General features: G+C 40.7%; 1 protein-coding gene across 3 annotated transcripts in view; it reads left to right on the top strand.

Annotated features, from left to right (window-relative positions):
* The window catches only part of CREBBP (CREB binding protein), a 166115-nt gene that overhangs the window by 99261 nt on the left and 42252 nt on the right, over positions 1–24602 (top strand). For all 3 annotated transcript variants that reach the window (XM_054995489.1, XM_054995488.1, XM_054995487.1), the window contains 6 exons: positions 1335–1739; positions 2219–2398; positions 2544–2718; positions 3126–3244; positions 10568–10807; positions 18378–18466. In XM_054995489.1, the coding sequence (XP_054851464.1) occupies positions 1335–1739; positions 2219–2398; positions 2544–2718; positions 3126–3244; positions 10568–10807; positions 18378–18466 (1208 nt within the window). The remainder of the gene's footprint in view (positions 1–1334; positions 1740–2218; positions 2399–2543; positions 2719–3125; positions 3245–10567; positions 10808–18377; positions 18467–24602) is intronic.

Below are 24602 nucleotides of genomic sequence, written 5' to 3'. Positions count from 1 at the left end.
ATAGCCAACTTATGGCAGCTCCAGAGGGTTTTCAAGGCAACAAGTAGACAAAAATGATGGCTGTTTTTGCATACTATCTCTAGACTTTCTTGGTGGTCTCCCATCCAAATACTTCCCAGAGCTAAACCTGCTTAGCTTCTAAGAACTGCCATCTAGGAAAAGGTAAATAACAGGTATAATGGTAGATTATGTTGTATTGCTTGTGCTATTCCATTTTCTGAGTAAGAAATTCCAGGCCATTTTTTATAAAAATGGCAAAGAACCCTGACTTGCTTCATGTATTTGTGCCTAGAACTTGGTATTAATACATTTTCCATGAATGTCAAAGTCAAGGTAGATCATTTAGATATAGCAGACTTGTACATTTTCATAAGGGGACTTAGTTACTCAGTATGGGGACTGGAATGGTGTGAATATTGTTTTAATAAAATACCGGACATATTCTTATCATTCCAGAGATATTGGAATAATTCTCCTGATACTTAAGATTAATCATGCCCTTTCCGAACTATCCCATGTGGAATTAAAATAGGAGAGGAAGAAACGGAGAGAAAAGAGTGGTCCAAACTGATGAGCTGTTATTTCCTATGGGGTAAATCTGACCTCTGGAGGCCAAAAGGCCATTTAAAATTGCACTACTGTTCAACTGGTCTACCACCTATAAGAAATTGTCCAGAACTGCCCCTGGGCTCCTTTTGGACAAGCGCCTACCCTCAGTCTCCAACTATCTTGGGGCAGCATTTCTTCATGCCCTCAGAGCAGTGGAAGATTGGGTGTGTGTTCTGCTATAAACGACTCGAAGAGCAAAAGTGGACTCTCATCGAACAGCTAAGTCCAGGAACAGTTCCGGGTGATAGATCTGAGAATAGGTCATGTGTATTGCCCATTTTTTTCAGTGCTCAACAGCTGGTTGGTAGTGTATTGGCTCTTTAAATTTTTAAAAGTCCATTATTTCTTAGGGGTAGATCTGGCTTCCAGTGTTTGGAGGCCAACTTTCCCCCCATATGAAGTAATGACCCTTTAAAATGTGTTTATGTGCCACTGGCCAGCTGTAGAGCGCTTTCTCCTCCATGCCTCTCCACCAAGATACCTGATTCTAATATTATTGCAAGTGATAATATCAGATTTGGGAATCATTTCAGGGCAGTAACAGTGGTTTTAGATATTGCTGACCCAGTTAAATACATGTAATGTCAACCACATTATCAGGTCAGCACTGTCCAACTGAACCCCCCTAGTGATTACTTCTGTACTAAGGTGACTGCTCTTGTGATTTTCTGTGTAAAACAATTTGATGAATTATTGAATGTTATGTTAATACCATTTCTTTCTAGCAGGGACAAGTTCCTGGTGCAGCTCTTCCTAACTCCGTGACTATACTAGGACCACAAAATGGCCAGCTCTCATGTCCTCCGGTGACTCAACCACCCCTTCATCAGCCTGTGCCTCCTCTGGCTAGTGTGCCATCTGTTCAGCACCAAACCCCTCCAGGAATGACCCCTCCACAGCCAGCAGTGCCTGTCCAGCCGGCCACACCAGTCTCTACTTCAGGACAAGCCCCCACCCCAGTTGCTGGCTCTGTTCCAAATGCCACACAGATGCAAAGCACACCTTCAGGGCAAGCAGTTGCACAAACTCAAGTCACACCGCAGCCTCAGACCCCAGTTCAGCCCCCATCTGTGCCAACGCCACAGCCATCTCAACAGCAGCCAACCTCCACCCAGGCCCCTGGCACTCCCGTGAGTATTTGGTTCTTTTCCATTTCTGAGACCACATGTCCAACCATGTGGGAGAGAGTGTTTTATATGTAGCGCTAGATCATAACATAGCAAAATGGAAGAGAGCTGTATAGTAAAAAGGTTACCTAACTTAAATCTGAAGAAACTGTAACTACGTGTAAGCATTCTTCCCTTGTTAGCCCAGTTTCTTTTCCTTTGTTGGAATTTATTGTAAGGTTCATGGGACTGGGAATGTCTATAGATGTATAACTACTGAAAATTTTGAAGCTTTTGGAGAAGAATGAAATATATGGAATACTGACTTTCCTACCAATCCTAACCTGATTTTGCTGCTTTAACCACATAAGATTCAACATTTATAACAGAGGACAATTTTATATGCTAACTTTAATAGTCATAGTTATCTATTCTGTGCTGTTGTGACTCTTTTGTGCCAGAGTGCAGCATAAGTTCTTTGTATCCTCTTTTTTCTTTATCAGCTGTCTCAAGCAGCTGCAAGTATTGACAACAGGGTGCCAACACCAGGCTCTGCTGCCAGTGGTGATGTCAACACCCAGCAGCTTGGGCATGACACACATGTGCAAGAGATGAAATCAGACATCAAGGCTGAAAAAACAGAGTTGGAGTGTGGTGAAGCACCAACGGAGCCAAAGCCCGAGGTACCGTATTTCCACATATAGTCATCATTAGGAGGCAGATTACAAAAGGAGCTTTCATTGGGGGCATCTCCCTTTCTTAATTAGAAAATGTAATAGACTGTCATTTTACACTGCTGGTGAAGTTTCACTTTCTCTTCCTCTTCAGTTGGAGGAGGTCTTACAAGGGCCCACACAAGCCAAAGAAGAAACAAATGGGATAGAGATCAAGCAAGAACCAATGGAAATAGAGGGAAAGAAGCCAGAGATAAAAGAGGAAGATGATAGTGGCAGTAATGGTGCCACTTCACAGTCTACGTCACCATCTCAGCCAAGGAAAAAGAGTATGTCTCCAGCACTTGTATTTGTGTCTCTGTTATATATTATATTTGCTCTAAGCATCTTACTGCAGAGTAAGAGCAACTTGGGTCAATCAGAAGGATGCTTCCTCTTGTTCAGCAATCTGTCTTGGACAGTGGCTGGGCAGATGCCTTGGATGCTGTGGGCAATAATGATGTTTATCCTTAGCTTCTGGCAGTCAAGAGTAGATCACCTCTGATTATGGGACTCACTTTAGCCTCTCATAGTTGAAACTCATCACTAGATCTGTCTAAGCCTCCTTTAAAGCCAGTTGCTATTCTGTAAGTTAATGCCCATTGAGGAAAAACGTTACGTCATTATTTCAGGAATTAAAAAAATGTCTGTTGATCTGTGTGGTGATCTGCATTAACTGATTAGAATATTTTAACAGTCTTTAAACCAGAAGAGCTACGCCAGGCTCTCATGCCTACTCTGGAAGCTTTGTATCGGCAGGACCCCGAGTCTCTGCCTTTCAGGCAGCCCGTGGATCCCCAGCTCCTGGGTATTCCGGTGAGTTATTTATTACGATACTTTCTCCTTTGTCAGCAATGTAGCTTTTGTGGGGCAGCTATGGGAGGTTGTCTTTACACTAAGGCTTTGTATCTTGCCTCAGTAAAATATGAGTGCCCTTCCCAAGTGATAGCTGATAGTAAATGTGGTGCATTCAGAGGATTAGTTGCTTTGAGGAACTTCAGCATAGAGGGAAGTAAACCCTTTTAGGACATATTTCAAGTTTGGAATAAAGTCCCAATTTCTTAAAAACACAAACATTGACAACAGGACCATGTTTTAAAGCATTTGGTATCATGGAGACATGGTTGGATTCTCAAAGAAGGACTCACTGCATAGGAAAAAAATCTAGTTATCTCTTCTCACATAGAGGGGGCTCTAGAGAGCAAGAGAGGTGAATGCTGATCTTCTGAAGTTCATAACTTGGTCCTGAAGCACAGGTGATTGAGCTCTAGCTTGGAGCCTTCTCTTTGAGAATGCCTCTTTATTTTAAGAGGAACTTTTCTTGTCCAGATGCAGTGTATGTTTAATGTTTCTTGGCAAGGAGAAGGGGCTAACCAGTGCCTCCTTATGCTGGCTAGCAAGACATATTCTAACAACAGACTCATATAAAGTTAACACTGCTAGGCGGTGGTCCAGACACGTGGTGGTAGTCATCAGAGGAAGCAGACTTGACGTGAAAGAGGCTGACTTTGGAGTGGACAGTGAGATATTGCTCCTTCCCCAGAGTCTCTCATCCTCCTGTCTCTGCAGAAAAAATCATGTCATCTTCAACAGCTCTATTGTCACTTGCTGCAGTTTCTCTTCCTTTAGCGGACCAAGCTGTATTTCCCCTTGGACTTTTGTTTCTTTGTTATCAAAGGTATTCTTGGTATAATCTTTTCATCTTTTATCCTTTTCTCTATACAAAGAGGAATCAGGGCATATGGGCCACACTGGATCTAAGCTTATTTTTGTTTTCCCACCTACATCCCCATTACTAATATTTTAAAATGCCTAGGACAAACATGGGAGGGGTAGAAAGTCTGATGCAGGATGGTGGACTTGATCTCCAGAAAGAATGTCACTAAATCCAAATGATCCAATTCAGATGAGAAGCTGCTCACCTGTAGGGGATCAAGCACAGAAATCTCCATCATCCTTCATGGGAGATATCCTTCTTATTGGGAAACTTCAAAACTTTGCACCATCCAAAAACCCACTGCCAAGAACTCTTTGGGGTATGTTCATTTCCCTTGCCTCAGCTGGGAATCCCTTTAATTGTCTTAGGAAATCATGTGCATATCCTAACTCACAATTATAAGATGAATGTTAGTATGATGAAACAAGTAAAAATGCTAGATATAGTATACACACACACACACACACACACACACACACAAAGAAAACACATCCTAGTCCTGAGGCTTATAATTGATTGAAATCCTAAACCATTAGGGGAAAGGGTACAGGAGTAGAGGGGGAAAAGAAGAAGACATCCAGAAAGGAGAGTGAGGGAAAACTGGTGGCTTCCACTTTTTTTTTTTAAACAGAAGCGAGAAGAACTTCCGAAGATCAGAGGCTGCAAGATTCTAGTAGCCAGGGGCAGCTGATGGAAAAACCTAGGAGAGATTGCAGGTTGCAGACAGAGGTTGGTCATGAAGGGTACAGAGTGGGTGGTGGTGAGTAGAGATGGGCACGAACCGCAAGACGAACTAAAGTTTGTCACGAACTGGGCCAGTTTGTGCTTTGTGAACCAGTGGTTCGTGGAAGCCCATTTTCCACGAATTTCCAAGAACTGGTCTGCCGGTTTGTTTGGTTCGTGTTAAACCCCAAAGAAAGGAGCATTTCACCCCCACCGGCTTGGATCAGCTGCTTGGCGGGGAGATCCCTGACAAGCAGCTGATCAGGGGATTGAAATGCCCCTTTCCGTGCCGCTGCTAAGTGGCAGGGAAAGGGGTATTTCATCCCCACAGGCTTGTATCAGCAGCATGTGGGGAGATCCTCAACAAGCAGCTGATCTGGGGGTGAAAATGCCCCTTTCCTTGCCACTTCGCAGCAGCACGGAAAGGGGCATTTAAACCACACTAACCAGTTCACGAACAGGGACAAGTTTGTGAAAGTTTGTGGTTCGTGAAACAGGACAAACCGTGAACCGCACGGTTTGTTTTTTCCCCGGTTCATGCCCACCTCTAGTGGTGAGACAAAAAAGGAAGAGGAGAAATGGTCAAGAACGTGAAAGAGTTTAAATGTTAGTAGGAGCTTGTAATGAATTGATTAGGGAAGAGGAAGACACTGAAAATAAAAGCTGAAGCTGATAGAGGTGAGAAGGGATGGATGAGAACAAGGAAAGCCAAGAAGGATCTATCTGAGCAGGGAAGTTCAAAGAAACTGCAGGCTTGAAGTGATGAACTGGAAATTGTATGGTTCTGATCAGTAAAGGAGAAGAGTGATTTTGCTACCACAGACTAACACGGCTAACTCCTCTGCATCTAGGAGAAGAGTGAAAAACTCCTAAATTATTTGCTAGTGTAGAAATCAGAGAATTATTAGAAGAAGAAGCAGGTGAATGAATAGAGGAGGAATATGAATGAAAGAGCAAGAATTCTCTTGAAGGGCTGTCATATTTGTTGGATGTTTCTTGTGGGATACCGCTGCTGTTGGTCAGTTACCTCATCCTTCAGGAGTGTTTCTTTCATGCCTCATCCAGTTATGACTCCTCTACTTAAGAGAGGGAGAATAAAACTTTGTCTTCTGAGGGATATGTAAAATGGCTCTAAGGATTCTCTTCTGACTTGTTTCTAGTCAGTGATGTTGTCCTTAAGTTGCTGATCCATATGAGATGATAGGCTATCATTTAGCCTTAAATCAGTTTAAATGTGGCTGTCTATTGTTGGATGTTGGGAGCATATTACATCTTTGCTCTTTTGGATTACATCTGCTATCGCTATGTTTCCAGGCATTTCTTCAAAGTTTGGGTCCAAGGCTCCTGAACAAACATGTGCTCCCCTGTGAATCCTCTCAAACTGCAGTTTATGCAATCCTGTATAGCAGTTTGTGGATCTTAGGGCGTTTTTGGGGTGGGGGTACTATCCTAATTGTGTTTCTGGAGATTATTGATTGTCTGGTTTACTTTGTTCTCACAGATGGAAGGCACGCTTTTCAACTACGTGTTTCTGAAAAATTAACTAGCAGAAAGTAACAGTATGATTTTGAAGCTCCTGCAGACTCAAACCAAACAAGGCTGAGGAAAATACAGGGTCAAGTTACAAACTAAAATAAAAATGTTCCAAATAAGTATTTATTATGAGTGTACACAACATTGTACTTAAAAACAAGTTAAAAACATAAGGCCTAAATTACAGGCTACATCCATCTGTTAAAAGTAACTAAAACATTCTCCATATACAGATGATGCTACAGTCCAATAACCGACACAAAGACAGACGAGATGCGTTTTGGCTCTCAGGCCTTCCTCAGTGGTCAATTGTACAATATTTATGTTAAACTAACATACCCACACATTTAGAAACCAATATAAAAATGCTCCCGATGCTCTTGTCTATAATGCAAAAAGAGAAAGGAGGGAGGAAAAATGTTTTTAGTGTTGGCAACCAGTATACTCTAGAAATATTTTTAAAAAAACACTGGACCAAGTTTACCTCTTGAATTGTGTGGTGTAATTCAAATGGTTAGCAGGCTGTTTTTAAATATTTGTATATCTTTATATTTATAATAAATACATTATATATAATTTATATTACATTTATTTTATATTTCATATATATATATATAAATATTTCTATATTTAAAATAAAATAAATATTTTTATTTTAGTTTGTAACTTTACCCTGTATTTTGCTCATCGATGTCACCACGTGTGAGCTGTTAATCTCCTACTAAAAGCTGTGATAAAGACGTTCAGGCTCCACTCTTAGGTGTATGAATGTAAAGAAGCTTTATCCGCAGCCGCTAGCCCCTCTGCTTTTTGGAACTACTACAATCTGAGGAATTAATTCTTTGTGGCTGGGCTTGAGTGCCCCAGAACAGTCCTTGAATTTCAGTGTATGATGGAGAAAGCCGGTTAGTAGCTTGTGTGGAGCTGATGGCTCATGGGAGAAGCTTAACCAGAAGAAGCCTTTCCAGATTTAGAACCTTCTTTAAAAGTTAATATGAAGTGCCTGTCGACAGACAAATGAGCAAAACTAGGAAGGGAAATACAGAAATTAGATTTAAAAACATACAGTGTGTAGCCAATTCAAAGCTTACAGGGATTCTCTGGTCTTGACGGCTGCCATGTGAGGAAAAATGACAGAGGCTTGCTTCTGGCCAGTCTTTATTTGAGGGGTTCCATAGGAAGGGAGGAGGCAGTTATGCTCATATTCCCTCCAAAAAGATCCAAACCACTTAACAATTAGAATCATAGGAATTTTTCACTCAGGATTTTTGGGGTTGTGTGCAGGGTTAGGAGTGGAGTGCAACTGTATCAGGCAATAAAAACTAGGCAGCATGTCCTAGAAGTGTCAGCGGGGGCAATTGCCCCGAAACAAGTCATCCAGCTTAGATAGGTTTTGCATTGTTCTTCCTCAAAGTGGATAGTTGTTGTGCTATGGGCCCAAGCTTAGAGTAAATCCTAAATCCATTACAGTGGGATAATATTGTGTAGTTGGATTTCTGTAGCTGCCAGAGTCTATCAAGGCACAGCACCAATTTCACAATATGCATTTGCTACCTTTTATATTCCTTGTGTAATTAGTGTATATACATTTTAATAACTATTCTGTTTATGAATGTAGTGTTTTGTCTTTGACCATAAAATAAAATCTGACTGTAGTTGGGTTTCTAAGTTTGTATGAACATGTTGCTTTCCAGCCCTGTATAGAGATGCATATACATACATTGAATTTCGGATCTAGCACACTCAGGTCATTCCTTTTTTCTTTTCCCCACCGCTTCCACTAAAAAAGCAACATAGTATGTTATAGCCCTGCCAGTTCAAAACCGTCTTGCCAGTTGTATCCTATATGTGGTACTCTTCTCCCACCCATCCCTTATAAATGTAGAATCATCAGAGTGGGAAAATATATGCATCATATAAACTGGAAGCTTTCAGATTATATAGATTAATTGTGAAATAAAGTTATTTTCTAATATACTGATCCCCCCCACAATGTTAGTGACAGTGTTTTCTATCTACTTAGGTCATCTTCATTTTGCTGCAGATGGAAGTAAGGTCTTCCTAATATTCTTTGGGATCAGCCACCATAAATATTTAGAATTTACGTACTCAACTGAAAAGGCCCATTATAAAGGGGGGATTGAGGGTTGATTAATCGGCATGGCTGTAGAGTTCTCTGAGTTGATCTTGTAGTTGAGATTTTTCCACATTCGTCAATTGCTAGAGTTTGGGGATAGAATCATTTGGATGACCAAGGAGTATCGGTATGTCATTGACATATAATGCTGATTTGATCGCTTGGTCATGAACCTTTATTCCTTATATTGGTCATGAATCTTGATTATTTTTGGGTCCTCATGGTAATTTCTTTGGAGGTTTCCATTTGTCTCCCAGGATGTTTAAATATTGGCCTGAGTCCCTTGGTCAAGTTGAGCAGTAAATAAGGTGACACTCCATGCCACCCTAATTAATCTGTATGGGCTACTAGCAAGTTAACTTCTGGATGTCTTTTCACAGGAGGAGCTTACAGTGTAGTGTAAGCTCCTCCTGTGAATCTTCTCAAGGCAGCCTTTTTTGCTAAACATATCTTTAATAGCAAGGCAGTGTGTTTGTTACTTATTAGTCTCATTCTTCGTAAAATATGTCTGAGTTACAACAAAATCAATACCGGTATAAACATTAATTATAAAACCACAAAAATCAATAAAATAAAATAAAAGGCACATCAGACCCAGCTAAAGTGGAGTACTTAAAAGATACAACCAACTGTTTAAGAACTTATGAAGAGCCCTGTGGCTGCATCACAACGATTGCTATTTAATCCAGCATCCTGTTCCCCTCAGTGGCTGACTAGATGCCCCATAAGAACCCTACAGGGGCTTGCATGCCAAGCCTTCTTGCTGCTGCTGCCCCCAGCAAATGACATTCAGAGGTACATTGCCCTCAGACATTGAAGTCCCATCTAGACATCATAACCACTAATGGTCCTATCTTCCATGTAATTATCTAATCCTACTTTAATCCTATCCAAGACGGTCACCATTGCAACATTTGTGTACACTAACAAACCCCACTTTTGCTTCTTGGTTGCCCTCTTCTGTACTGTTTCTAGCTCTGCAGAATTAGTTCTGAGATGTGTTGACCAGAATTGTACATAGCATTCCAGATGAAGCTGCCACAGGAATTTGTTCATTCTAAATGAAGCTGCCCCAGGAAGGGCATTCCTGTTACTGGCAGGTTTATTGTCATTCATTTTTTCCGGTGATCTGTAGCATGGAATTTACCATTTTTATTGTGGCTGCAAACTGAATTGACATTTTCAGCAAGCTGTGGACCCCTGCCCCAAGGGCAGTCATTCACTGATCGTGGCTGCAAGCTGAATTGAATCAGTGAATTCATGAAATTAGAATTTTCTCCCTAATGCTCATCACTTTGCATTTTGAATTTTTGTAGATATGATTTGCTTCACTCACTATGCCCACAGCCACCGATGGACCCTCTCCTCCATGAATCTTACTTCCTTTTAAAGCCATATATGTTTGGGTCCTTCACTATGTCCATGCACAGTGAATTCCATAATTTACTCACTCTTTTAGTAAAGCAGTACTTCCTTTTGTTCTTGCTGTGTCTACTGCCCATCAACTCAGTTGGATGCTCCTGAAGTCTCGTGTTATGTGTGTGTCCGGGGGGGGGCGGGATTTCTGTATCCACTTTTTCTACCCCATACGTTAATTTATGCATCTGTATTGTAACTCTCCTATGACATTTTTTTTAAATGGAACACTATCAACCCTTCACTCTTTTTTCATAGGAAAGGTGCTCCAACCTCTTAATCGTCTTTACTTCCCTTTTTTATACTTTTTGTAGCTCTGCAATATCTTTTTTGTATATTCTATTTTTTTTAATATTTTTACTTTCCAGTTGAGCCTTTCTCTCACTTTTTCTTTGATGATCTTGTTTCTGAGACTTGTCCAGCGTTTTAACTAGTTCAGTCCTTTATGTAGCATTGATCAAAGGTGACTGCCAGCTGTAATGTAAATTTATGAGGTCTTGAGGCCAACACATATCTCCAGTGTATACTGCTATTAATAGTTTCTGGAATTATTTAGAAGTTAGTCTTCTAAATGTCTAGCTGATGCATTGTTCCTCTTTTTTTTAATTTGAAGGATTATTTCGACATTGTGAAGAATCCCATGGATCTTTCCACAATTAAGCGCAAACTGGATACAGGACAGTACCAAGAACCATGGCAATATGTGGATGATGTCTGGTTAATGTTTAATAACGCCTGGCTTTATAATCGTAAGACATCAAGAGTCTATAAATTTTGCACTAAACTTGCTGAGGTCTTCGAACAAGAAATTGACCCTGTTATGCAGTCCCTGGGATACTGTTGTGGGCGCAAGGTGTGTGTGGCTTCTTCATAGCTATGAAAGTTGATTTTTTAAAAAACTAACAGAATACTTAGAAGTTTTATTTTGTTGTTATATTCCTTAGTTTGTGTCACTTTCTAGCCTTTAGTATTTACATTATATATTGTGTTCAGAGTTAGAAGATAAGGGTATCAGAATTGCTTTATTAAATGGATAATATTAAGAGTACTATAAAACTTTAGTGGATCTTTCATTTTAAAATAAAAACAAAAGAGAAACCAGCTTCTCAAAAAGAGCCCAGTGTGTTTTAGAAAATAATCTGTGTCTGGTCATTACAGTTAAAATACAGCCGCAAATGTGCACAAATTGCAAAATGTCTTCTGGCTTACACAATATTTATTCACATTCATATATGTAGAAACTTAAATACATGTTCTTAAAAACTAAAACACAAGGAACATGGAAAACATTATCTGAAGCAGACTAAAATTTACTATTCTCTAAAAAAGGTTTTTTTAAAACCATCTGAAAAATATTTTAGTTTCTGCAAGTTTATAAGATATAATCCATGGGCAGTATTTCAAAAGAAAATACGAAAAACATAAATTATTCCTACATTAATCCATATACCTTAGTCACAGGAGTCGAATGGATGATGGATTATCTTTTGACCTAGATATACCCAATAAAATGGATTCCCAAAACAATATCTGTAAATTGTTACTGTGAAAGAGCCACGCCTTCAAATAGCTTGTATGCTAATTGCGTAATCAAAGGCATGCCTTTGCAACCTGAACACCCTCCAATGTAGTCACCACATACATTTTTAAATTTTAAAGTAAACCTCATGCACAATAGAAATAAACACATGATAACGTTAGTGAGAAATCTACACAAGGATCCATAAAAGGTTTATGGATATCTAAAAATAAGTCCATCTGCAGTTGTCATCTATATGCCATATGTTCAAATATAGATGAAGCTGTAAGGTCCTCTATTCACTGATTTATGGGAGGTAGACATTTGTCTCTTCAGTGTTATACAGATCTTTTAGCTACAATAAGGGCACAGAGAGTCCATTTTTGTTGACCATCAGTCAGATTCCAGGATACAGGTAGGTAGTTTAAATGCATATAAATATCTTTTAAAAAATGGATATTCTAATACAAAATTTACATGACTAATAACGTCCTCCCAAAAAGATTGAATAACTGGACACAGTCAGAGCCTATGCTTCAGAGATGAGTCCTGTAAACTACAGCACCAGCAATTAGACATTGTACTTAGTCCTTTACAGATAAAACTGTGTGGTGTCCTATATACCCTAAACATAATTTTTTTGCTGAATTATACAGCTTAAGGTCCATAGATATGACAAGTATAGCATTAAATGCCTTGCCCCGTTGCTTTGGCATAATTGGGCAACCCAATTCCTTATTCCATTCATTCCTAAGATTCCAGATATCTTATTTATTACCAGCATCAAATATTTTAAAACAAATATTGTAGGTTTCATTTTTTGCATAGATTCAGTAAGTTTCCAAAAGTGAGGGAGACTCTGAAACACTCAATGCTACAGGGCCATTCTTGGATACCAACAAACGTTGTACTTCTAAATATTGCCATTCTGCAAAAGTTAACAAGTCATATCTAGACCTCAGCTGAGAAAGTGACAAAAACTCATCATAATCTGTCAAGATATCTAGAGTAAAAATCCCCATTCCAACCTTCCACAGGAAATATTTTCTCTCAATTTTTAAATCTGCATTGGCCCATAATGTTAATTTAGCAAACAAAATGGATCAAATATATATTGTTGTAATATTATATGTTGTAGTTTCCTAGCTGCAGAAATTGCAGGAGGAGCAGGATCCAGTTTTAACATAAATAGACCCTAATGCACTCCATTTTAAAAAGTGGGACCAGACAAGAAGACTCCAAAAGAGCCCAAGATGGACAATTCTCTTGAGAGAAGCTGTCCTAGTGCAAATTAACAGGTACGCCTGATGATATAAACTAACATCAGGAAAGCAACTTTCTGCATATATGACTATGAATTAATACTGTTTTTACATGAGCCATTTTGCATTGTACACAGTTTCAGCTGTATTTTAATCATTTTAATGTTTATGTCTGTACATAGAGCTCCTGAAGAAGCATTATTTTCCAAAATGCATTTGGGCTCTAATAAAACAAGACATTCTTTGATTTAGTTTTGCTTTCATTTCTAAAACCATATTGAATTGTTTAAAGTTAAGTTTGATCTTTTTTTAAAAAAACCCTTATAATTAGTTCAATAAATAAGGGGGGGTCTTCATTTGGAATGAGATAAAAACATTTTAAACACTTACATTTTATTATGTGCCCAACACATCATGGTCTATATAGATTGAAATTGCTCAAGTCACAGGAGTAAGAAAAAAAATCCTGGAATGTTCTCCATGATGTGGAGCAGTTTATATATGAACCTTCTGCTTCAAAGGCTGGATTGCTCCTGAGCTGCTCCCACCTTCTTAACATGCACCATTCTGTCTTGGGCATCAACATGGTAAATGAACATTCCTCATTATGAGTTTTAGGCATTAAATTCATCATGGTACGACTCGAGCTGCAAGAACAACACTAATGTAGCATGGTGGCACTATGTAAGGATTCGTGATAAATCTTGCCATTTCTTACTAAACTTAATCAACTGAATCAACAACAACTGCTGAGCATTTTAAATATATCCTTAGAAGTCAGTACACAAAGCATTCTATTTTCCCTCTGTGAAGGAGAGTTTTCTTGTGAGAGTTAGTGCTGCCACCCTACTCCACCGGCAAGACTGCACTAAAGATCTTGAAGAGTCCTTTCATTTATGATGGAATAATATACCCTGCCCTGCTTATATAGAAGCAGGACATTCTGGGAGCAGATACGCTTTTTAAACGTATGCTTCCTCTTCAGTCCCTGTGCAGTTTGTTTCAGCTGCTGCAAAAATGAAGTGGCTCCTGAAGGCACGTGGGGACTCATTGCGCATAACTGCAGAGAAAGAGAGGACCCATGAAAATGTGGCAGTAGTGTACTCCCAACTGTCTTGCTGGAGGCTCAACTTTCCTGAGCACTCAGGCTAGCCATGTGGATGTAGAAAGAGGTTTCAGTGCAACAGCAGCACCTCCTTCCTTGGAGCATAGGTTTCCACTAACTGCCTCAGATAGGGCCACCCTGATCTCTGTACGTGGATTAAATAAGCAATAGTCAGGCATCAGAGCAGACTGGTGCCAAAAAGGCATAATAAACCAACGCAAAAGAAATCTCTTCCCTTACATACCACAGCAAGAGCTTACAAATCAGCCAGGTACAGAGCACACCGCACTCTTCAGACAATCCAGGTTAGATCTCTCAGATCTACATGGCATAGCAAGAGGAAAGGGGCATAGGGCTCATAAACAAGTCATAAGCATGGGTCTTGCCTGTCAGAACAGGCTTGACTTGAGCCACAATGTAACAACAGGTGGTAATGTATTCAGTCTTAGGGAGCATTCTCTTCCCACCATTGCACTAGGTATCTGAAAGAGGAGAGCGCTAATGGGTAGGGGGGCAAAGTTCAGGTTGTAGACACCCCTTCCCCCAGATTTTTCTGCTTCAGGGATTTCCCTATCTAACACAATTTCAATCTAGTGAGTCCAAAAGGATTCAGAAGTTTTCAAAAATGGATGCTTCCCCTCAAGTCATTTTCTACCCAGAATCCTTTGATAAAATGATGCTTAATATGTGGGCCTCTCCTACAGCCAGCAGAAATTTGCTGAGGATCACCCCAAAACATTATGTTCTTCCTGATAAACCCAGGACTCCTTAGGCAAGCTACTAGTATATTCTCTAGTGGCCACTCTCATATTGAGACTGGAGCTCTAGACCCCAGTAAGCCACTTGTCTCCAACAGCAAGGAGACAAAAGAAATTACCTGACCTTTTATAAGATACATGAGGGCAATGCCTTTATCATTAGAGCCTGTATAGTATTATTTTCTCCAGAGCAGTAATTCTGTGGACAGAGCATCAGGAATCCTCATCTTGATCCCTTCACATCCACTATAATCTTCTAAACATTTCCAAAGATTCCATTTTTGATGTTATGCAGTATGTAGCATGTGCCAGTTTAGCTAACATTGCTATTAGGAGAAACTCCCACTAAAACACTGGAACATAGATAACTCTTCCCAGGGCTTTTTTTTTCTGGGAAGAGAGGTGGTGGAACTCAGTGATGGAACTCAGGACCGCACAATGACGTTACTTTGGGTCAGCTGGAACAAGGGGGGAGTTTTTTAAAGTTTCAATCTCCCTCGGCAAAAATGGTCACATGGCCGGTGGCCCTGCCCCCTGATCTCCAGACAGAGGGGAGTTTAGATTGTGGCGTGGAGGGCAATCTAAACTCCCCTCTGTCTGGAGATCAGGGGGAGGGGCCACCAGCCATGTGACCATTTTCAAGAGGTCCCGGAACTCCGTTCCACCGCGTTCCAGCTGAAAAAAAGCCCTGACTCTTCCATTTCCCTTGGCGGTGGTTAAACCTTTTGGAACTGCAACTTTGGATGATATCCTAGTTCAGTGGTTCCCTGTCTGAGGGCTGGGGACCTCTTGGGGCCTGTGGTCTTTTCACAAGGGATCAGTTGATCCATATGTGGACTGAGTGTTGCCATTTTGATCTTTTTGTCATGTATTGCTTCAATCAACAGATACTAATAGTAGTTGTATTCTCATGTGATGGAAGCGATCTGCAATCTTTTTTTATGTTGAAAAGGTGTGGTCATACTGGACAGGTTAAGAACCAGTGTCCTAATGGAAATGAAGGACAAGAAAATAACCATACCATCCACAGTCAAGAGGAATAACCTTAAGCTTAATTAGGCAGAAGTTTCTTTCCATTCATCACCACAGACCCAGCTACAAACACAGCAACTCCAGAGATAATAAATCAAGATTCCAATCCTGACTCACCACCTCATCTTCCAGATGGATGTGGACTATTGGACAGAAACTCTGTTAGGCATTATGCCTGTAGGGGGTGCCTTCAGAAGTTCTACTTTGCTTGGAAAAGTTAGATGACAGATTGGTGTGTGCTGCACATGATCCAGAAGGGTACAGGGTCTGGCTAATTTGTAAACTATTGGACATCCCTTCTATGCTACATAAAGCCAGTGGAGTCAGTTTCCTTGACATTCAAGAGAGAGACTGCCGTATGTTTCAGATGCAAAAATTCTCAATTATTCAAGTATCCATTGTCTTCTTTGTCAAGTCCAAGAAAAAGGGAGTCTTGTGGGTAACTCTGCATCTGAAATACCAAAACAAGTTCTTGAAAAAGAGGATCTTCAGAATGGAGACTTGAGAACTATCATAAAGGCCCTAGATGAGAGATTTTCATGCTTCAGTTGACCTGTGTTCACATCCTTTGCCATCTCTAGCACAGATTGTATCTCAGGTTTTTGTGCTACCCACTACAGCTGCCAGCATCTGTTTTCCAGGGAGTAGGGCTACAGCCAGAGATTTTCTCAGGCAATCACCAGTTGCCTGGGACTATCAATTTTGGTGCTCTTCACCACTCTTGCAAACTGCAAGCTCTCAAGATTTCTTTCAGGGTTTAAGATGGAGGAATGGAGGGGGGAAATGCACGCTCACCTCTGGCCCAAAGACCTGTTGTTCCCCTGCATTCTAGCACCTCTTACTGCAAGTGTCCTTAGTAAGATCAATCAGGATAGGGAGGAACTAGTTTTCACAGACTGTTATTAGCCAAGGGGACTCATGGATCTCAGAACCTAGTTGCTGTTGCAGTGTACCCTACATCTTTTCCTAGGTCCTCTACAGTATCCCAACCCAGACTAGTTCCACATCTCCATCTAAAAAGAGTGGAAAGAGAATCTTGGAAAGTTTTGGATACTCAAAACCAAGTCACCAACATACTCCTATCTTGCAGAAGACGCTTGATAAACTGTATCTACGAAACAACATTGAAGGCGTTTACTAGATAGTGCTGATGCAAGTGCCATCTCAACAGCAAAATAATAGATTTCCTCCAGCCAGGATTTCACCCCGATACACTCAGAAGACCAGCCCCTGCACTCTCTTACTTGTTATCAGAAGGACTTTTTCTCTCTGCTTATCCTCTTTCCTCAGAGGTGCATCCTTCCTCAGTCCTTCTACAGTACACTACTTTTCTACCTGGGACCCACACAAGGTCCTCCAGATGCTCCAGAAACTGTTCCCCACCAAATCCTCTCTTGCATCACCTTAGCCAGAAGAGTATCTGAGCTCACTGCCCTATTCCACAAGGCCTCTGTGGTGCCTCCACCTTCCTTTCAAAGGTGAGCTCTCTTCTGAGAAACCAAGAGGAAGGTTTTCCTTCATTCTTCCCTCACCCAGATCACCTTTGTGAGAGGTACAAATTGTGACATCAGAATTCACATCCAACACATGGCAGCCTCCCAGTCCACAGAAATCCTTTATGTAGCACATCACCGCTGACTACGGGGGTTTCAAATGGGTTTCTAGGGGGAATTTGTAGGGCAGCTACTTGTGCTGCCTCTTACATGGTTGCAAGATGCAACAAGCTGGACACTTGCACCTCAGCAGATGAGTTCTCCAATAATTTCTTCCTTGATAAGTTACTGAGGCCTACCTTGCCTCAGTAACATTCCTCACAAGAATACCCTCCTTCAGGTTTGGAAAACGAATAATCAAACATACCATGAGGATTCCTCTTCATTTGTGCATTCAAGGGTGTCCTTTCCCAACTAGGCTCTGATCCTGTTGGGAATCAAAAACTACTCCTCAGCATAAGATTATGCCTATCCAATTCCACTGTATATGTAATTGGGGCGCTCCCCATCGTTCATACTTCAGTAAAAGGAGCATTCTGATTTTTGTGCATTGCTACAAGACATAGCCTGGAGATTTGCCTCCAGCCCGTAATGGACAGACTATTTATTTACGTTGTTTATAGTGCACCATTCCCACTGAGACTCAAGCCAGATTACATGGTAGAAGTCAATACAGTCAGTGGCTGGGACATCCAATAAGCAGTGCAGTATGTTTTGGATTATGGAAATTGAAAACAAGCAGAACTTTGATACAGAGCTGAAACAATGCTCAAAGAAAGCATACATATTTAAACATGTCACATTAAATGATGCAGAAATTACCTAGTAGTACCTAGTGACTTACAAGAATTTGCAGCGACAGTACACGGTAGTGTAGTGTAATATAGTATAGTTGAGATTTTTGGCACTGCCCTGACTTCAGAGTGAGGTGGGAAGACTTAACACTCACAAACACAATTCCTGATCCACCAGTGAACAGACCCTGATGGTAAGTCTGGTGTCAAATTTTCATTGTCCATGTTTTTTAAAAGGTTTGTTGTTATTAATTTGTGGTGTTTCTACATTTTGTTTACATCATATTTAGAAAGCTTCTCTGAGAATATTTTGACTAGCTACTTAAGTCATTAACCACTCTAAAAAACATCCTTATTCTGCCTAGAAAGAATAATGTTATGCTAAAATTCAAAAAGGATTCTTGTGTGGCAGCATATATTTATTCTAGCCAACAATACCCTATGGATTTTCTTTTTGCAGTATGAATTTTCTCCTCAAACATTGTGCTGCTATGGCAAACAACTGTGTACAATTCCCCGCGATGCTGCCTACTATAGTTACCAGAATAGGTAAGTCTTGACCTTCTCATGCTCCAGACAAAACAAGGACTAAGGTGGAGATAAGCCTTGCCAACATTTCTTCTTAAAACTAGCTCATAAGCACAGAAAAAAAACCCTTTCCCCCCCGCTATAAACAAGTGACTTACAAGAATTTTCACTGTGCTAGAAAGTGCTGGTTTAGAATGGCTACTCTTCTGAAAAAACAAACCACAGGGAATGGAATTAAGAGCCTGGAAAGTGAAATAGGCGCAGCAGGATAGCTGAACTGAGTGCTAGTGCTTAGCTAGGTTTGAATGTCAAATTTGAGTGTATGAAAATCTGGGTTCAAACCCTGCTGTGCTGTGAAGTTGACAGGTCTTCATATCCCAATTTTCTTCACAAGCGGTTAGACTAAAAATACTGTTCTGAAGTGCTTGTAGGAAAAGGAGGGTGCCAACTTTTGAGAGTTTGTTGTTTAAATGTTGAAGTGTGTTTTATTGCCTGAGTGAATGAGCTAAAAACTTTGTAATAAAGAGTCTTTCTGCCTATTTTATTTTAATGTAGATGAAGAACTAAATGCAAAAATTTACATGTCCATCTGTTGGTATTTGGGGATAATGCTGTTTCGGGAAATGAGAGTTTTGAAATAACATAGCTTTGTGCTTGTTATAACGTCTCCATATTCCACCACACAGAAGTAGGTTATCATTTCCATCTCTCACAAGTATGGGGAGGCAGACATTTTCTTGCTCGCAGACAGCCCCCAATCTTAAACAACTTCTCATTCACAATTATGTACGTCCTAACACGGACACTGGAGCTAGGGACTGCAATAAACTAAGACATCAGCTCTGTCCCTCATATTCACTCTGACAACACAATCACTGGACCTAGCAACACTAGCTATACCATCTCAGGTTCATTCAGTTGTTCATCTTCCAATGTTATATATACTGTCAAGTGTCAGCAATGTCCTTCCACTCTCTGTATTGGAAAACAGATCAGATCCTATCCCTCCTGGCGCTGGTTTTCAGAGGTTTACTGCTTCTGACATTAAAACTCACAAAACTCAAAGACCAATGGGAGAACTTTTTAATCTTCCAGGACATTCCATTATTAATCTAAAAGTGGCTGTTCTCAAATGAAGCTTCAGGGGCAGATTACAACATGAGAGTGCTGAACTTGAGTTCATTTACAAGTTTAGAACAATGGAAACCTCCACCTCCAGGGCTGAATATAGATGTAGGATTCTAATCTCACTACAGATGCTATTTTCTGCTCTAATCAAGTTGCATTGTACCATTATATCCTGACTCTCCATTCTTTGCTTCACTTCTCACCACTCCTACCGGGATATAAAGACTCGGGGATCGCCATTCCACCCTGAATCTGAAGAAGGGGGCTTGGGCTGTCAAAAGCTTGTACACTTGAAAAATCTTGTTGGTCTCTAAGGTACCACTGGTCTCAGATCCTGCTGTTCTGCAGTAGAACGACACAGCTACCTACCTGCCACTTTTTTCTTAATGTCAACTTGTAACCCACTTGGCCCAACACCACCCACCATCTAGATATTATTAAACAGGTTTGGTGGCGCATTGAAATCTAACAAAATTTATTCCTGCATAAGCTTTCCAGCACTGAATTTTGTTAAAGTGCTCCTGGGCTCCTGTTTTATTTGGTACAGCAGACTAACACAACTGCCCTTCAGAAATTATCTGTCATCTATTGTGATGGAGGTTTATCAAGCCCCTGGCATGTGGGCTGCAACCCCTGACATTCCGCTTGGTAAGTCACAGGAATGTGCAGGCTTATACTGTCTTACTTCTGCAGATCTTAATTGTGACATCTTCCTCGAACAATCGTGATAGGATCCTATGGATTTGTTTTCTTAACAGCAGTATTTCCATCTGGTGCAGGAAGCCTTCTGTCAAGACAAGAGGCATTCTGACAGCAAAATAACTTCATGCATCAGCTGAGGGCACCTTGCACTGATGAAAAGTACTGGTTAGTACAACAGATTCATAGGATCCGATCCAGTGATAAGGCAAGCTTTTCACTCTAAAGGTGATGTTCTCAATAGGAAAAGTTTGGAATGTACAGTTCCAACTTCCCACTGTTAAGAGGAAATGTTGGCTACCTTGTTAATGATAGAGCTTCACTTAAGCCAGATTCTGGAGGGGTAGACATGTGAATCTGCTAAAGCCAAAATAACAAAAAAGTTCTTGTGGCATCATAAAAACTAACACATTTATTATGCAAAAAGGTTTTGTGAGCCAAAGTCAGCTTCTTGAGATTCGTTTGGCAGAAATGTTTATACCCAGGACCACAAACAACAATAGAGGGGAAAGGAAGAACTATTAGAAAAAGAGGCCCAATTTTCCAGACAAGTTACGTTAATATTACATCGCACATACTACTGCCAAGACAAGTCTCCCCCATCCTATAATTATGTATTTGATTTGTCCTACCTAAATGCAGAACGTTACATTTATCTCTGTTGAAATTCATTTTATTTGTTTTAGCCCAGTTTTCCAGTGTTTCGGTATCGTCCTGTATCCTTACTCTGTCTTCTGCCATATTTGCTATCCCCCCCAATTCAGGATCATCTGCAAATTTAATTAGCATTCCTTCTATTCCTTCATCCAAATCATTTATAAAAATATTGAACAAAACAGGTCCCAGGACCAATACCTGAGGCACTCTACTTATCACTCTTCTCCAAGAGGATGAGGAACCATTAACAAGCATTCTTTGGGGTCAATCTGTCAACCAGTTACAGATCCACCTAACAGTAATAGTATCCAAATCACATTTTACCAACTTGTCAACAAAGATATTATGTGGAACCTTATCAAAAGCCTTACTGAAATCGAGATAAACTATCCCCTGATCCAGCAAGGTAGTAACTTTCTCCAAAAAAGGCTAGTCTGACGTGACTGGTTCTTGAGAAACCCATGCTGGCTCTTAGTAATCACCATAATTCATTCTAAATGCTCAGACTGACAGTTTGATGATTTGCTCTAAAACTTTTCTAGATACAGACGTCAAGCTGACGGGTCAGTAGTTACCCAGATCCTCCTTTTTCCTCTTGAAGAGGGGGACAACATTTGCCCACCTCCAGTCTTCTGGCACCTTGCCTGTTTCCTAGCAGGAGCAGACTGAGGAAAAGTAGGAATTAAGCAGTTCTGCCATCTTTTCATTGCCTGTTAGAATTTCACTTTCCTGTCCCTGCAATGGGCCTACCATGTCCTTGCTCTTTTTCTTACTTTGAACATAAACAAAGAACCCTTTTTTGTTGTTTTTAGCATCTCTTGCCAGCCAAAGCTCATACTGAGCTTTAGCTTTTCTAATGCTCTCTGAACAAGCACTGGTTCATGGGACAAACACTGTCCCCTATGCAAACTACCTCCAGACAAAAAGGAGAACAAACATGAGGTGCAACGAGAACATTGTTATTCCATCCTTTTTCCCACCTAGTTCCAATCCCTACAAGATTTTTTCTTAGCAGTCCAGCCCCATCTTGTATCCTCTGCACTGATGTTTCCATATGGGGATGGGGAACCCAGTGCAGGGAACAGCCAGCAAACCCTGCTACCATAGAGAATTCTTTCCTCATATTGGTCCTTTGGAACTTAACAGCCCAGCTAGGTCAGACCAGTAGTTTAACTAGTCCAGCATCCTTTTACACAACAGACAAACAGTTGTCATGGAGGGCCAACAAATGGCACAAAGGCCAAGGCATTCCCTGGTGTTGTGTCCCAGCATTTGTTTTCAGAGGTTTACTGCCTCTGAATATGGCGGTTCCGTTTACTAACCATGGCTAGTTAGCAGTTGATGGGATCTGTCCTCTATGAATCTGTCTACCCCCCCCCCTTTAAAGCCATCTATGTTCATGGCCCTCACTACCTCCATTGGTAGTGAATTCCACCATTTAATTACTCATTGAGTAAAGAAGTATTTCCTTTTGTCTGTCTTGTACCTATTGCCCATCAACTTAATTGTGGGTGCCCCCGAGTTCTAGTATTATGGAAAAGACAGAAAAGCTTCCTCTATCCACTTTCTCTACTCCATGCATAATTTTATAAATCTCTGTCCCATTCCCCTTAGCCTTCTTTCTAACCTAAAAAGTCACAGACTCTCCAGCCTTTCCTCATAGGAAAGGCACTCCCACCCCTTGATTGTCTTGGTTGCCCTGTTCTGCACTTTTCCAGCTTTCCTTTTTGAAATAGTAACCAGAACTGTATATGGTGCTCAACACAAGGCCATACCATGGCTCTGTACAAGCACCTTACATTATTTGCTATTTTATACTCAGTCTCTTTCCTAATAATTCCCAACATTGAGTGTGCCTTCTGCACTGCTGCTGCACATTGGGTAAGCATTGTCTCAGAAACCATCAGCATATATTTAAAATTGGGATTTTTTTCTTTTAGTGCATATCACCTTATAGTTATTGACATTGAACTTCTTTTGCCACATTGTTGCCCACTCATCCAATTTGGATAGTTCCCCCTGTAGCTGTTCCTAATCCATTTCAGTTTTTACCATCCTGAATCATTTGGTATCATCTGCAAAGTTGGCCACTGTACTGATCAGTCCCAGTTTCAAGTCATTTATGAATAAATTAAATAGCATCGGTCCCAAAAGTCATTGTGGGGACCCCATTGCTCACTTTCCTCAATTATGCAAAAGTTCCATTTATTCCTGCTCTCTGATTCCTGCTGTTTAACCGCCCTTCAAATCCTTAAGAGGACCTGTCCTCTTATCCCATGGTTACTAAGCTTACTCTTCATGAGTCAAGGCTTGTCAAAAGCTTTTTTTGGAAGTCCCAAGTATATATTGTCTACTGCATCTCCCTTATCCATATATTGGTTAACGTGCTCAAAGAACTCCAAAAGGTTAGTGAGTCAGAACTTCCCTTTCAGCAGCTTTTTAAATTTTCCTTCAGCAGGCTTTGTTCCATTATATGCCCAATAATTCTCTCTTTACTAATAGTTTCTATTAATTTACCTGGAACATTCTTCCCATTGTTCTGAGGCAAAGTGTTGAAGGTAGCCACAGACATGCCCGTACAATACCGCATCAACCAATGGAGTGGAATGGATTCTTGCTGAGTGTCCCACCTAGCCGGCAACCTAAGGGACTGGTGTAATCCTCAACAGATTCTCCAGTTGCTGTTCATGGGGTAAGGGAAGCACAGCTTAATTTAAAACTCCCTCGTTCAGGAGAAAACAGTGCACAAGTGATCCCTTGCTTGACCCTTTCTGCAGCTGACTTTCAGTCAGTGGGAATATCTGTCCATAGACATATTTGCTTTAGTGGTCAATGCAAAATACTGTAAGTTTTATAGCAGAACCAGTCATGAGGCATTCCTAGCTCACTGATCAGGAAAATCCTCTTTTTCTTGGTAACCTAACCACCTGTTCATCAGGTAATCAGCAATGTAGTGCAAGACAATGGAAGTTGCATCTTGATTACACCATATTGGCCTCATCAGCCCTGGTTCACAAGGCTGTGGCACCTCAACGAGGCTGCTTTCACACGTGTTGAATCATACACTTTCAGTACACTTTAGTGATCATTTGCAAGTGGATTTTCCTGTTTCACACAGTAAAATCCAGTTGCAAAGTACATTGAAAATGAATTAATAGTGTGTGGAAGCAACCCAAGTCAATCTTCTTTGGTTGCTTTGGAAAATGTGGGCTGTAAATGAAGTATGTAAATTTGTGGTGGAACAGCCCTACTAACCCGCAGGCCTCAGTGTCTATCTGGCCCACCAAGGCATCTGGGCACCAGTGGCTGTCTAAAGTCTCTGCATGGTAACATGCCAGCCTCCTGGCTTTCCCAAACCCTCAATGGGGATTTCACTCTTCCTTTTGGTACACCACTGTCACCACCTGGCCTTTGTAGGAATTACCTCCAGTGAGGATCAGGACTCCCAGTTCCCGTTCCCTGCTTCACTGTTCTAAGGCTCCATCTCATGCCTGCATCTCCCGCTACCCAGTGTTTGAATAGTGGAGGTCTAAGTGCTACCAGCATTTAAAAAAATATTTTAATTGGATTTCTAAATTAAGTTTCTCTCTGGATCTTTGCTTAGAAGCAGTGATGGGTTGGCAGTAGAACATATACTGTGTGAATTTTGTTCAGTTTTCAGCAGTGTCTTGCA

Source organism: Eublepharis macularius, chromosome 12 (genome assembly GCF_028583425.1).
Source record: "Eublepharis macularius isolate TG4126 chromosome 12, MPM_Emac_v1.0, whole genome shotgun sequence".
Lineage (NCBI taxonomy): Eukaryota > Metazoa > Chordata > Lepidosauria > Squamata > Eublepharidae > Eublepharis > Eublepharis macularius.
This window is presented reverse-complemented; position numbering and strand designations above follow the sequence as displayed.